General features: G+C 43.3%; 2 protein-coding genes across 2 annotated transcripts; both read left to right on the top strand.

The window, feature by feature from the left end:
- Nucleotides 1-360: 360 nt before the first annotated feature.
- Nucleotides 361-4,938, top strand: LOC115129826 (zinc finger protein 420-like). Its single transcript, XM_029660571.2, has 2 exons — nucleotides 361-698; nucleotides 3,042-4,938. Exons 1-2 carry the CDS (start codon nucleotides 509-511, stop codon nucleotides 3,800-3,802), a joined length of 951 nt encoding a protein of 316 aa, XP_029516431.1. The 5' UTR covers nucleotides 361-508; the 3' UTR covers nucleotides 3,803-4,938.
- A 1,057-nt stretch (nucleotides 4,939-5,995) lies between these two features.
- Nucleotides 5,996-11,636, top strand: LOC115129824 (zinc finger protein 180-like). Its single transcript, XM_029660568.2, has 2 exons — nucleotides 5,996-6,324; nucleotides 9,609-11,636. Exons 1-2 carry the CDS (start codon nucleotides 6,135-6,137, stop codon nucleotides 10,436-10,438), a joined length of 1,020 nt encoding a protein of 339 aa, XP_029516428.2. The 5' UTR covers nucleotides 5,996-6,134; the 3' UTR covers nucleotides 10,439-11,636.
- The last annotated feature ends 4,602 nt before the right edge of the window (nucleotides 11,637-16,238 follow it).

Here is a 16,238-nt window from a genome sequence, read left to right as displayed (position 1 = left end):
AGGCACAGTGTGGCTACTTTGAATAATTTCAAATATAAAATATATTTTCATTTGTTTAAAACTTTTTTGGTTACTACATGATTCCATGTCTTCACTATTATTCTACAATGTAGAACATAGTAAAAATAAAGAAAAACCCTTGAATGAGTAGGTGTGTCCAAACTTTTGACTGGTACTAATATTTATATATATATTCACTCTACAAAATGAAACACTAATTAGCTACTAATGTGGCTTTCATAAAGAACTACAATTCCCTTTGTCCAGGTAATGGGTTGGATCCAATAACTGTTTTTCCATTAAATGCTCCAAAACAGCAGGTGGCGCTAATGTACTGCAGTATTTTTTTTCTACCGACCAGCTTTTGTGAAAGGAGAACACTATCAATTTTTTAAATTTTTTTATAGAAATTGTTGTTCAAAGGTCACTAAACAGATTCTTAGAGAAAGGCTTCAACCAATATTCCTTTGATAAAACGAACAGCTACACTTTCATAACCATTTCCAATATGTCGAAACTACAGTTGAATGTTTTCGTCACCGAGCGTTTATCCGCGGCTGCTGTGGAGATATTCGGGGTCGTAGAGAAGATTATTACGGAGTATCAGGAAGAAATCTGCCGTTCAGCAGAGGAGATCGAGCGTCTACGGAGGCTGTTGGACATGGCTACCAAACCAGAGAGAATCTCACACGTAGCAGGTTTGTAGTGAAATACAGTTGTTGTACGATATTTGATTTGTAGACCAATAAACAAGATTAATGTGGCACGTTGTGATATGCCAAAGGGGAGGTGAAGGGTGTAGCTTCATCCCAATATGGCGACTGGATTAAGGGCGAGTATAATGAAGTGGGTACGTCAAAAGCGCTCTGCTATGGGTTAGACGGTTTTTATTGGTGGTTTTTCTTTGGGTTCTTACCATGTTGTTCAACTACTTTATATGCAGCTACTGTACCGTACCGCAAGAGTTTGGATGTCTGTTTTCAAGCTAGAGGATGAGTCTGAGCATTGGTGGAAAAAGTACTAAATTGTCATGCATGAGTAAAAGTAAATATACCATAATAGAAAAGGACTCAGATAAAAGTGAAAATCCTAGTAAAATATACTGAGTAAAAGTCAAAGTATTTGATTTTAAATATACTAAACACTAGAACCGCTGGGCCTCGAGGGACCTCCTTTTATGCAAATGAGCAGTCATTCTGACTGCAAAATTCTAACAGTGTAATTAATACATTTCATATGCTATCATGGAAATAATCATTTGATTGTGTTCATGATGGTGTTTGGTAACATTGGAAAATATTTGTTCCCTGATTCCAAGTAACAAAATAGCATTTTCATTAGTTGATGTAGGCTATATGTAAAAACACAAATTCCACTGTTAAATCAATGTTATTTATGGAGTGCCTTTGTTACAACTATGAAACAGAAACTATATGGTATGCATTGGAACATGGTAACAGCTTATTTATTTTTTTTACAAAATACTAGGGCTGAGTGATATGGTCAAAATATCGTATCACAGTATTTTTCTAAATGTTGACATTATTTGACAGTACTTTATGTTTTTGACTAATAAAAGTTAGACATTTGCTTTATGAGTAGTGCTTGACCCTGGGGTGGCAACACATCCATTCTAACTTATTTCAATGGGCCTTACTCATTCTAATTGTTTTCTACTGTTCAATTAAACTTAAACTCAAAATAATTTCCTGCACTCATTTGAGATTATTTCCACACTGTCACGTAGGGCTGCACGATATGGGCAAAAGAAATCGAGGTAGCCTAGTGGTTCGAGCGTTGGACTAGTAACAAATGTTGCAAGATCGAATCCCAGAGTTGACAAAGTAAAACAAATCTGTTGTTCTGCCCCTGAACAGGCAGTTAACCCACTGTTCCTAGGCCGTCATTGAAAATAAGAATTTGTTCTTAACTGACTTGCCTAGTTAAATAAATGTCAAATAAAAATAATAAACTTGCGATTTAGATCAACACTTGGGTGAACTGTTGGAATCATGGAAAATAATGATTATTCTAATTCTATAGCTAGAAGATAATAGTGGACACTTTGAATACAATGTTTGACATGACATAAACAAAAATACCAGGGAGGAGTTAGTGGCAGGGTAGGAACCAAAGTGATGGTCAGTGTTTCCTTGGGTACCCTATAATCTCTCTCTTAGCTACTTCATGTAGCTAACATATTTAAGCTTTGCCTATTCCTCTTTGGTTTAGAAGATACTGTTGCACAAACAACATGCTGGTTTAGGCCTACACCATCACTGGTATCAGGTTGTATAGCTAGCTAAGTTTGCTCCGACTCAGTACATTTATTAGCTAACTAGCCAGCCAGATAACTAGCGATTGGCAGCAAACACAACTTAGCCACAACTTGCTAAGAAAAGACAAACTAGCAGTTTGTAGATGTAAGAAACACAAACTAATAGTGTAATTATAGAACGTTTGTGGATTTATATTAAGAAAAGTTGAAACAGCATCGTAGTTATCAACAATGTTGCATGTGCTGCATTGAACATGCAGACTGAATGCAAGTGTCCAGTGGTCGAGCAACAACAAATGTACTCATTGAGGGAAAGGGGGTGGGGCTAGGTCTCTGTAGAAAGCGGCATGAGAGAGCGGTGACTGAAGTAGGGGAGTAAACTATAAAAGTGGACATTACACACAGCGTATCACATTTAACAAACCAAACATTCAAATACCGTTATAGAAGGTAAAGTAAAAACCCAAACCGCTCCGTGCATCAGTACCGGTATATAGTAATATACGGTATACCTCCCAGCCCTACCACTGTCCGGTAAACAACTAACCAAAATCTAACACTGACTCTTACCGTAACCAAATTTGAACTAATTATGAAATTAAATATTTTTGTAGGTCAGGAGTGTCAGTATAGCCTTTTCTGTGCTGTAGTGTAGACTAGTCAACAAAAATAGTTTTATTTGAGTGCAGAGAGGTCTTCCAAACAAAATTACAGGCATTGTATTAAGAAGACAATATTGACTGAATGTTTTTTTTACCTCCAGACTTCCAGGTACTGTCTCCTGCTGTTCCCCCTGAGCAGCAGAACTGTGAGCAGGAGTGGAGCCCCAGTCTGGGGCAGGAGGACCCAGAACCCACACAGATTAAAGAGGAACAACAGGAGTTCAGGCTCAGTCAGGAGGACTCACCTCAGCACTCACATCTTTACCAAAACCAAACTGTGGATGATGGAGAGAGGAGCGCTCTACCTATCATCATAACTGAAGAGATCAAAACAGATCCTGATGGAGAGGACTACAGAGTAGCAGAACCAACCAGTGATCTGCCCCTTTCAGTTCATCCAGACTACTCTGCTGCAGTGGAGAAGCCATATCAGTGTAAACAATGTGGCAACAGCTTCACACGTAAGGGACACTTGACCATTCATTCAAGGACACACACAGGAGAGAAATCTTATCTGTGCAAACAATGTGGCAAAAGGTTTAACCAGAAGAGCAACATGACCATCCATACAAGGATACACACAGGAGAGAATCCCTATCAGTGCAAACAATGTGGCAAAATGTTTAACCAGAAGGGACACTTGACCGTTCATTCAAGGATACATACAGGGGAGAGACCATATCAGTGTAAAGACTGTGACAAAGCATTCAACCAGAAGATAGAATTGACATTGCATATGAGAGCTCATACAGGAGAGAGACCATATATCTGTCCTGTATGCAAGAAAGGTTACATCGCATTAAGCTATTTAAGACTTCATCAGCTTGTTCACACAGGGGCGAAATCTTACCAGTGCAAATAATGTGACAAATGCTTTGGTATTAAAGGAGACTTGAAGTCTCATATGAGCACTCACACAAAAGCTTCAGCCTGAAGTGAGAACAACAAATGATTACTCACATGTGAATTTCTTGTTACATCCAACTTGTAAATAATTATTATATTTCCTGCCACTTGACAACAAAACAAATGTAGTTATGTGTTAAAGGTTTTGTTTTTTCAATTTATGTTTTCAGGTTGGATGTATAGCAAGTTGGAAGCAGCGATTTGTGTCACCTCGTTAGTCAGTATGTGTTACACCTGTGCTGGCCCTTGTGCTATTTAAGACTGGCTGGCCCAGTGCTTCAGTTGCCTTGAAATGTGGCTGTTCGGTCAACACCTTTTTAGTTGGCTCTCCCTATTTCATTTATAGAAAATGTTTTATTTGTCTGATCTTCCCTGTATTTGTTTTGCTCAACTTTTTGGTTTGTTTCCTGTCTTAAGTTTGGTGTGGGTTTTTCTTGTGTTGGCCTCTTCTTGGGCAAATTTAGTGGGTGCTCATGGTGGGTGTCATTTACGTTCCAGTTGTTGTGACTATTTAACTTTCAGTGGATACCCCAACGAGTGTCTTTCAGAACCCCTCGTAAAACCCTGCCTGTTTCGTTTTGGTTGTCAGTGACTTTTTGTTACTTCCCCCTTCTGTTTGAGCAACGTTATGTGGTTTTGTAGCTGAGGAAAGTAACAATGTGCGTGTGGAGTGTAAAGCATCATTCAGTATCCGATTTGTAAGCTCATTTTGGTGCTAATTTTTTGGGGATGCCTATTTGCCGTTACAATGAGGGAATTTGAAAATGTTGGCCCGGGTGGGCGGAGTTTGCACCAGGTGAAAAGTGATTGCACCAGTTTGAGACCATGATGCCTCACGGGCGTGAGCCAATCACATGACAGGCCATAGCCCAGTGCACCACGGTTCAGCCTAATCAAACTCCCTCACTGTTGTATCTAGCACAAAGCACACATTTGGATTTCTGAACAACGAGTTCTTATTCAATTGTTTAACCATGACATTTGGGCCTCTATCTGTACTGACGTTAGAATATTGAAGTAGCCCATTACGTCTTTGACAATCTACATAATGCAGCAAATAATTTGTTGTAATAAAGGACTTTTCTTTTTAAATGGATGTCATTCATATTAGAGGATGTATTAAACCTGCCTATCAGCTCTATTTCCTGCCTCCTACCCCAACCCTATCCTGACCCATTAGGCAGATGGGAATGTATCTGGGCCTGTTTTCATAAAGCATTTTGGAAAGGTGCTAATCTAGGATCAGATCACTCCTGTCCATTCATTATAATTGAAAAAGCTAAACTTATCCTAGATCAGCACTCCTACTTTGAAACGCTTTGAGAACACAACTCCTGACCCTGTGTTACTGTTTAAGGGCAACATTGACCTCCCAGTTGGTGCACCAAAGACATTACAGTATGAAGATGGGTAGAAACTGCTTCTCCAGTAGAAATCCCGATCACACTTGTAGGCAATGCAATGGCGACATTGGCTAGCTAAGTGAATGTGCAGAAACATCATTGGGTCTTACGGTCGCCCCGCCCCGAACTGCACATGTGCAGGCCGTCAAATCAAAGGCACTCTTTTGTAATAAAGTTGTTTTTGACAAATGAAAACATGTCAGTTTGTTACGTTCACAAGGGTGGAGTAATAGCATTTTCAATGACTTATTACAATGAGTCAAATCTAGTTTGTGACTTTTAGATTTAGAGAAAATGAAAAACAAAATGCTCTACAGGAATGATGGAGTCCATCTGAATCATCTTGGCTCCTGGACTCTGTCCACACATTTCAAGGATGTGTTGAGACAATGACTTGTCGATGACCCAAGCACAGCTCAGTTAAGCCCTACCATTTTGTCGCGGACGGTTGTGAAAGAGCCTGGAATCGAACCAGAGTCTGTAGTGATGCCTCTAGCACTGAGATGCAGTGCCTTAGACCTCTGTGCCACTCAGGAGCCCAGGTGGTTTAATTAGAAGGTACTAAAAGACAAGGCAAAGGCATGAAAATAAGTGGCGTTTGTTGGAATCCATATTGAAACAGGTCAAAACTTGGTCCAGGTAATGTGGCTCAAAGATATTTTAACATAAAATATTTTGTAATATACTGACTGACAACAGCGGTTTTCCATGAAATGCTCCAATACGACAGGTGGCGCTACTGTAATGAAGTCTTTTTTTCACCGACCAAGTTTAGTGAAACGACAACAAGGTCGCTATCAGCCGGTACGCAGAATCAGAGAGAGAGGTTTCAAACAACATTTCTTTGATAAAACGAACAGCTAGACTTTCATAACCATTGCCAATATGTCCAAACTACAGTTGTTGAATGTATTCGTCACCGAGCGTTTATCAGCAGCTGCTGTGGAGATATTCGTGGTCGTGGAGAAGATTATAGCGGAGTATCAGGAAGAAATCTGCCGTTCAGCAGAGGCAAATGAGCGTCTACGGAGGCTGTTGGACATGGTTAGCAAACCAGAAATAACGTTACACAGAGGTTTGTAGCGTAATGCAGTTGTTGTAACGAGATTTGACATGTCGACTAGTTAATAGACTAGATGCATGTGGCACGTTGTGTTATGCCGAAGGGGATAAGCTATACGGACATGCCTTGTGCCCAAATTGATGACGTATGTCGAGTGGAGACGAATGGATTCGGTTCAGTCAGTCGTCCTGGTGAGACTAGTTTATGATGGCTAGCTGTCAACGACCGCATTTATTTCGATGGGCAAGGGAGAAATAACTTGTATTATTGGTCACCATTCTAGATATCACCGTGACCTGCCAATTAGCTAAGGTAACGAATTAAAAACTCGATCCATTGGAATACGGCGTTACAAATGCTTATTTCAAAGAGCGCTCCGTAAGCCACGTACCAGTGTTTGAAAACTAGGTATGTTGCACTGGAACACATTTGAATATGGAAAAAAAGCCATACATTGTTTCCGCCATGGTTCAGTGTAGCTTAGTAATGCTAAAATATTTGAGACCAGTGTGTTGCAGTTAATTTCGTCTTTGACATAAGTTAAATATCTTTGACTAGTAAATGGAATATACAGTGCATTCGGAAAGCATTCAAACCCCTTCCACATTTTGTTACATTACAACCTTAATCTAAAATGGATACAATTTAATTAATTTTACCCTCAAATCTACACACAATACCCCATGACACAGTGAAAACAGGTTATACATTTTACATTTGCTTATTTACATAAGTATTCGGACCCTTTGGTATTAGACTCGAAATTAAGCTCAGGTGCATCCTGTTTCCATTGATCATCCTTGATGTTTCAACAACTTGATTGGAGTCCACCTGCGGTAAATTCAATTGATTTCACATGATTTGTAAAGGCACACATCTGTCTACATAAGGTCCCACAGTTGACAGTGGATGTCTGAGCAAAAACCAAGCCATGAGGTTGAAGGAATTGCCCGTAGAGCTCCGAGACAGGATTGTGTCGAAGCACAGATCTGGGGAAGGGTACCAAAACATTTCTGCAGCATTTTAGGGTTCCCTAGAACACAGTAACCTCCATCATTCTTAAATGGAAGAAGTTTTGAACCACTAAGTCTCTTCCTAGAGCTGGCCACCTGGCTAAACTGAGCAATCAGGGGAGAAGAGCCTTGGTCAGGGAGGTGACCAAGAACCCAATGGTCACTCTGACAGAGCTCCTCTGTGGAGATGGGAGAATCTTCCAGAAGGACTACTATTCCCTGCAGCACTCCACCAATCAGGGCTTTATGGTAGAGTGGCCAGACGGAAGCCACTCCTCAGTAAAAGGCACATGACAGCGCACTTGGAGTTTGCCAAAAGGCACCTAAAGGATTCTCTTTGGCCTGAATGCCAAGCGTTACATCTGGAGGAAACCTGGCACCATCCCTACGGTGAAGCATGGTGGTGGCAGCATCATACTGTGGGGATGTTTTTTCAGCGACAGGAAGACTGGTCAGGATTGAGGGGAAGATGAACGGAGCAAAGTACAGAGAGATCCTTGATGAAAACCTGCTCCAGAGCGCTCAGGACCTCAGACTGGGGCAAAGGTTCACCTTCCAACAGGACAACGACCCTAAGCACACAGCCAAGATCACGCAGGAGTGGCTTTGGGACAAGTCTCTGAATGTCCTTGAGTGGTCTGGCCAGAGCCCGGACTTGAACCCGATTTGAACATCTCTGGAGACCTGAAAATAGCTGTGCAGCGAAGCTCCCCATCCAACCTGACAGATCTTGAGAGGATCTGCAGAGAAGAATGGGAGAAACTCCCCAAATACAGGTGTGCCAAGCTTCTAGCTTCATACCCAACAAGACGCCAAAAGCGCCTCAACAAAGTATTGAGTAAAGGGTCTGAATACTTATGTAAATGTGATATTTCCTTTTTTTTGGTCATTATGGGGTATTTTGTGTAGATTGATGAGGGGGAAAAAACAATTGAATCCATCTTAGAATAAGGCTGTAACGTAACAATGTGGAAAAAGTCAAGGGGTCTGAATACTTTCCGAATGCACTGCACTGTACCAATGTTTACTACCTGAATTATTGGGATCATCTGGTTCCCACCAGTGTTTGGAATACATTGAGCTCATTGACAAAAACAGACCATGGGAGGCCTTTTCACACAGGGATGTATTTGTCAAAGGTCCGCGGTGGGTCTGTGTAAACTATGAGGTTATATTGGAGAAAGGTTGATAGCAGTGAATGTCATAATGATTTACTGTTACAGTATTTCTAAGTAGCAGACATATCAGACAGGGAAACTAAGAGCATTCAGATGTTTCTGCCTCTTTACCTGTGTTAACATTTTCTTGTGATCACAACAAAACTACTTATTTCACTAAACTTGAGATTTAAATAAATAAACTACTTATTTTACTAAACTAGATATTTAAATAAATTGTGATTCTTTAAAAAGATGGGCCTGACTGACATGGACTGTTTCCTCATCTTATTCTCCTTGTGGTTATCCGTGGTTGTTGGTTACTCAGATAAAAACGGAATGAATCTGAACAATCTCACAAGTTCCTACTTTGGCAGACAAGTTTCAAATTCATCACATTAAATCAGCTCAGTCAGATCACGTGAAGGGGAAGGAGTTCCCATAGTTCGTTTAGCGACCCTTTACGAAAACATAAGAGAGCTAGTTACAATGATTGACTGAACAGAATCCGTTTGTCTCCACTCAACTCTTGCTGCGCGACATGCATCATCAATTTTGTGCACCAGGCGTGTCCGTATAGCCTCTCCCATGCCAAAGAGCTTTGTCTCTTCCTCGGTCGTTAGTTACCACAGCCACAAAGCCATAAATTCCGCCTATTTCAGAAATATATCTTAAAATGTTAAACCTAACCTTAACCACACCTTAAATTAAGATCAAGAATTAAAATGTTTGTTTTCACAATTTAGCCAATTTTTACTTTGTGGCTGTGGTAACTAGAATCCCTCTTCCTCTCTGGCTATGCGCACCCTTGAACGCAACTCCTGGTTCGCAAACATTGCTTTGTTAAGTCACGTGCTGGGGTACCGGGTATAAGGCACTCCTGTCCTGTAACCAAAATCTAAAACTGACCCTTACCTTAATCCTAACCATAAACTTAATGTAATTTGAACAAATTCGTAAGTTAAATATATTTTTTGTAGGTCAAGGAGTGTCAGTATAGCCTTTTCCGTGCTGTAGTGTAGACTAGTCAACAAACTAGTTTTATTTTTGAGCACAGAGAGGCCTTCCTAACAAAATGACAGATATATTAAGTCTATATTGATTGAATATATTTTTTCCCCTCCAGACTTCCAGCTACTGTCTCCTGCCGTTCCCCCTGAGCAGCAGAACTGTGAGCAGGAGTGGAGCCCCAGTCTAGAGCAGGAGGACCCAGAACCCACACAGATTAAAGAACAACAGGAACTCAGACTCAGTCAGGAGGACTCACCTCAGCCCTCACATCTTTACCAAAACCAAACTGTGGATGATGGAGAGAGGAGAGCTCCACCTATCATCATAACTGAAGAGATCAAAACAGAACCTGATGGAGAGGACTACAGAGTAGCAGAACCAACCAGTGATCTGCCCCTTTCAGTTCATCCAGACTACTCTGCTGCAGTGGAGAAACTATATCAGTGTAAACAATGTGGCAACAGCTTCACACGTAAGGGACACTTGACCATCCATTCAAGAACACACATAGGAGTGAAATCTTATCTGTGCAAACAATGTGGCAAAAGCTTCATCCAGAAAGGCGACTTGGACAGACATACAAGGACACACACAGGAGATAATCCATACCAGTGCAAACAATGTGGCAAAAGGTTTAGCCAGAAGGGAAGCTTGACAGTCCATTCAAGGATACATACAGGGGAGAAACCATATCAGTGCAAAGACTGTGGCAAAGCCTTCAACCAGAAGATAGAATTGACATTGCATATGAGAGCTCATACAGGAGAGAGACCATATATCTGTCCTGTATGCAGGAAAGGTTACATCGCATTAAGCTATTTAAGACGTCATCAGCGTGTTCACACAGGGGAGAAACCTTACCAGTGCAAAGAATGTTACAAATGCTTTGGTTATAAACATCGCCTAACATCACATATGAGCACTCATACTAAAGGGCATAAATGATATTACTACACTGAGTGCAATAATAGCCTGAAATTAATCTGAAATTAAAACAACAAATGAATACATTGTCATTGTGAATTTCTTAATACTTCCAACTTCTGAATAATTATGTTCTGTTTTCTGGCAATTGACAACATAACAAATTTAATAATGTGTGTTGAGGGGAAATCACCAGTCAGCATCAGATTGGTAAACTGAATCTAGCGCTCAGTATCAGGGACGTACCCTCCAGGACACTGCTGGCTTCAGGAAGTCCTCACAGCTGTATCTAGCAGAGAACACACTCCTGTTCTCCGTATACACAAATAACAACTGTATGCAAAAACAGTGACCTCACATTCAAATACTTGTATGCGGATGACATGGCTCTGGTTGCTTGCCTGGATGGCAAATCCAGCTCAGGTTTCTCCCAGTTAATTGATGACCTCGTGACATGTTCTGACAATATCTTCAATGACGTCCATTTCACCAAGACTAAAGAACAATGCCTTGGTGGTAAGATGCGGAATAATGCAAGCGAACACACACTGACCATGGTGTAAAGATCCCTGATCGAGAGTGTTCTCACCTCCACCTGGTTTGGGAATTGGGACCCTCTCGTTCAGGGATAGGAGTAAACTGGCAAAAGTTGTCAGTCAGGTCAGCAAAATAGTCAGCAGCAAAACAGACCACAACTGCAAGAACTGTACACACAGAACATTACAAGGAAAGCACTCCAGGTCTTCAACGACCACACCCGCCCACTGCATTATCCTTCCAAATGCTGCCGTCTGGTTGGAGATGAAAGGTGCCACTCGCACGGAAGAATGGCTGGAGAAATGCCCTCCTCAGTGACAATTCTAAATAAGATGAACTGACATGTAAATGCTTCATGTAATGTGTATGTTTTCATCCATTTAATGTAAGCCAGAGCGCCAAAGACACTTTCCCATTCTGTGCAAACTTAATGGACCAAAACGTTTTCTAATCTCATCTTTCTAAACAGGAGTTCTTGTTCAATTGTTTAACAATGACATACGGGACGTTTGGCCCACTATCACATCTGTACTGACAGGCTACATCAATATTCTAACATGCAGCTATCACATCTGTTTTGACGTAATCCAGGAAACAAACTAGTTCCAGTGTAACCCCCTAGAGTCCATTGACACATCGGTGTGTCAATCTAAGTAACATAATAAAAAATCTGTCAGTTTAAGATAGAGATGTTTTTTTTTGTTGCATTGGATGCTTCTCAATCCGCCTATGTTGCACTTCTGCATTTGTGGTAAACGGTGGCAGAGCTAGAGCGATGTTTGTCAGACCATGTGACCTCGGTCTTCTCACAAAAATGTCTATCAGTGTAAACAATGTGGCAACAGCTTCACATGTAAGGGACACTTGACATTCCATTCAAAGATACACATACGGGAGAGACCATGTCAGTGCAAATACCGAGAAAGCCTTCAACCAGAAGATAGAATTGACATTGCATATGAAAGTTCATACAGGAGAGAGACCATATACAGTGGGGCAAAAAAGTATTTAGTCAGCCACCAATTGTGCAAGTTCTCCCACTTAAAAAGGTGAGAGAGGCCTGTAATTGTCATCATATGTACACTTCAACTATGACAGACAAAATGAGAAGAAAAAAAATCCAGAAAATCACATTGTAGGATTTTTAATGAATTTATTTGCAAATGATGGTGGAAAATAAGTATTTGGTCACCTACAAACAAGACAGATTTCTGGCTCTCACAGACCTGTAACTTCTTCTTTAAGAGGCTCCTCTGTCCTCCACTCGTTACCTGTATTAATGGCACCTGTTTGAACTTGTTATCAGTATAAAAGACACCTGTCCACAACCTCAAACAGTCACACTCCAAACTCCACTATGGCCAAGACCAAAAAGCTGTCAAAGGACACCAGAAACAAAATTGTAGACCTGCACCAGGCTGGGAAGACTGAATCTGCAATAGGTAAGCAGCTTGGTTTGAAGAAATCAACTGTGGGAGCAATTATTAGGAAATAGAAGACATACAAGACCACTGATAATCTCCCTCGATCTGGGGCTCCACGCAAGATCTCACGCCGTGGGGTCAAAATTATCACAAGAACGGTGAGCAAAAATCCCAAAACCACACGGGGGGACCTAGTGAATGACCTGCAGAGAGCTGGGACCAAAGTAACAAAGCCTACTATCAGTAACACACTACGCCGCCAGGGACTCAAATCCTGCAGTGCCAGACGTGTCCCCTTGCTTAAGCCAGTACATGTCCAGGCCCGTCTGAAGTTTGCTAGAGAGCATTTGGATGATCCAGAAGAAGATTGGGAGAATGTCATATGGTCAGATGAAACCAAAATATAACTTTTTGGTAAAAACTCAACTTGTCGTGTTTGGAGGACAAAGAATGCTGAGTTGCATCCAAAGAACACCATACCTACTGTGAAGCATGGGGGTGGAAACATCATGCTTTGTGGCTGTTTTTCTGCAAAGGGACCAGGACGACTGATCTGTCTAAAGGAAAGAATGAATGGGGCCATGTATCGTGAGATTTTGAGTGAAAACCTCCTTCCATCAGCAAGGGCATTGAAGATGAAACGTGGTTGGGTCTTTCAGCATGACAATGATCCCAAACACACCGCCCGGGCAACGAAGGAGTGGCTTCGTAAGAAGCATTGGCTAGGCCACTCCAGGACCTTGAAGTCTCCAGATCTCAACCCCATAGAAAATCTTTGGAGGGAGTTGAAAGTCCGTGTTGCCCAGCAACAGCCCCAAAACATCACTGCTCTGGAGGAGATCTGCATGGAGGAATGGGCCAAAATACCAGCAACAGTGTGTGAAAACCTTGTGAAGACTTACAGAAAACGTTTGACCTCTGTCATTGCCAACAAAGGGTATATAACAAAGTATTGAGAAACTTTTGTTATTGACCAAATACTTATTTTCCACCATAATTTGCAAATAAATTCATTTAAAATCCTACAATGTGATTTTCTGGATTTTTTTCTTCTCATTTTGTCTGTCATAGTTGAAGTGTACCTATGATGAAAATACAGGCCTCATCTTTTTAAGTGGGAGAACTTGCACAATTGGTGGCTGACTAAATACATTTTTTGCCCCACTGTATAGTAGCTGTCCTGTATGCAGGAAAAGTTACATCGCATTAAGGTACACTACATGACCAAAAGTATGTGGACACATGCTCATCGAACATCTAATTTCAAAATCATGGGCATTCATTTGGAATTGGTCCCCCCTTGCTGTTATAAAAGCCTCAACTCTTCTAGGAAGGCTTTCCACTAGATGTTGGAACATTGCTGTGGGGACTTGCTTCCATTCAGCCACAAGCATTAGTGTGGTCGGGCACTGATGTTGGGCGATTAAGCTGGCTCACAGTCGGCATTCCGATTCATCCCAAAGGTGCTCGATGGGGTTGATGTCTGGGCTCTGTGCAGACCAGTCAAGTTCTTCCACACCAATCTTGACAAACCATTTATGTATGGATCTCACTTCATGCACAGGGGCATTGTCATGCTGAAACAGGAAAGGGCCCTCCCCAAACTGTTGCCACAAATTTGGAAGCACAGAATCGTCTAGATTGTCATTGTATGCTGTAGCGTTAAGATTTCCCTTCACTGGAACTAAGGGGCCTAGCCCGAATCATGAAATACAGCCCCAGACCATTATTCCTCCACAAAACTTTACAGTTGGCACTATACATTGGGGCAGGCAGCGTTCTCCTGGCATCCGCCAAACCCAGATTTGTCCATCAGACTTCCAGATGATGAAGTGTGATTCATCACTCCAGAGAACACATTTCCACTGGTCCAAACTCCAACGGCAGCGAGCTTTACACCACTGAAGCTGAAGCTTGGCATTGCGAATGGTGATCTTAGGCTTGTGTGCGACTGCTCGGCCATGGAAACCCATTTCATGAAGCTTTAGAGGCAGTTTGGAACTCGGTAGTGAGTGTTGCAACCGAGGAGAGACTATTTGTATGCGTTACGCGCTTCAGCACTCGGCGGTCCCGTTCTGTGAGCTTGTGTGGCCTACCACTCGGCGGTCCCGTTCTGTGAGCTTGTGTGGCCTACCACTCTGCGGTCCCGTTCTGTGAGCTTGTGTGGCCTACCACTCGGCGGTCCCGTTCTGTGAGCTTGTGTGGCCTACCACTCGGCGGTCCCGTTCTGTGAGCTTGTGTGGCCTACCACTCGGCGGTCCCGTTCTGTGAGCTTGTGTGGCCTACCACTCGGCGGTCCCGTTCTGTGAGCTTGTGTGGCCTACCACTCGGCGGTCCCGTTCTGTGAGCTTGTGTGGCCTACCACTCGGCGGTCCCGTTCTGTGAGCTTGTGTGGCCTACCACTCGGCGGTCCCGTTCTGTGAGCTTGTGTTGCCTACCACTCGGCGGTCCCGTTCTGTGAGATTGTGTGGTCTACCACTCGGCGGTCCCGTTCTGTGAGATTGTGTGGCCTACCATTCGGCGGTCCCGTTCTGTGAGCTTGTGTGGCCTACCACTCGGCGGTCCCGTTCTGTGAGCTTGTGTGGCCTACCACTCGGCGGTCCCGTTCTGTGAGCTTGTGTGGCCTACCACTCGGCGGTCCCGTTCTGTGAGCTTGTGTGGCCTACCACTCGGCGGTCCCGTTCTGTGAGCTTGTGTGGCCTACCACTCGGCGGTCCCGTTCTGTGAGCTTGTGTTGCCTACCACTCGGCGGTCCCGTTCTGTGAGATTGTGTGGTCTACCACTCGGGCGGTCCCGTTCTGTGAGATTGTGTGGCCTACCATTCGGCGGTCCCGTTCTGTGAGCTTGTGTGGCCTACCACTCGGCGGTCCCGTTCTGTGAGCTTGTGTGGCCTACCACTCGGCGGTCCCGTTCTGTGAGCTTGTGTGGCCTACCACTCGGCGGTCCCGTTCTGTGAGCTTGTGTGGCCTACCACTCGGCGGTCCCGTTCTGTGAGCTTGTGTGGCCTACCACTCGGCGGTCCCGTTCTGTGAGCTTGTGTGGCCTACCACTCGGGCGGTCCCGTTCTGTGAGCTTGTGTGGCCTACCACTCGGCGGTCCCGTTCTGTGAGCTTGTGTGGCCTACCACTCGGCGGTCCCGTTCTGTGAGCTTGTGTGGCCTACCACTCGGCGGTCCCGTTCTGTGAGCTTGTGTGGCCTACCACTCGGCGGTCCCGTTCTGTGAGCTTGTGTGGCCTACCACTCGGCGGTCCCGTTCTGTGAGCTTGTGTGGCCTACCACTCGGCGGTCCCGTTCTGTGAGCTTGTGTGGCCTACCACTCGGCGGTCCCGTTCTGTGAGCTTGTGTGGCCTACCACTCGGCGGTCCCGTTCTGTGAGCTTGTGTGGCCTACCACTCGGCGGTCCCGTTCTGTGAGCTTGTGTGGCCTACCACTCGGCGGTCCCGTTCTGTGAGCTTGTGTAGCCTACCACTCGGCGGTCCCGTTCTGTGAGCTTGTGTAGCCTACCACTCGGCGTCCGAGTCTTTGTTGCTCCTATATGTTTCCACTTCACAATAACAACACTTTCAATAGACCGGGGCAGCTCTAGCAGGGCAGATTTTTTTTTTTGAAAGGTGGCATCCTGAGCTCTTCAGTAAGGTCATTCTATTGCCAATGTGTGACTATGGAGATGTCATGGCTTTGTGCTCAATTTTATACACCTGTCAGCAATGGGTGTGGCTGAAACAGCCAAATCCACTCATTTGAAGGGGTGTCCACATACACTATATATACATGAGTATCTAAGATGTCATCAGCGTGTTTCACAGGGGAGATCTCTTACCAGTGCAAATCATGTGGAAAATACTTTAGTTTGAAAGGAA

This window comes from Oncorhynchus nerka, linkage group LG5 (genome assembly GCF_034236695.1).
Source record: "Oncorhynchus nerka isolate Pitt River linkage group LG5, Oner_Uvic_2.0, whole genome shotgun sequence".
Lineage (NCBI taxonomy): Eukaryota > Metazoa > Chordata > Actinopteri > Salmoniformes > Salmonidae > Oncorhynchus > Oncorhynchus nerka.
This window is presented reverse-complemented; position numbering and strand designations above follow the sequence as displayed.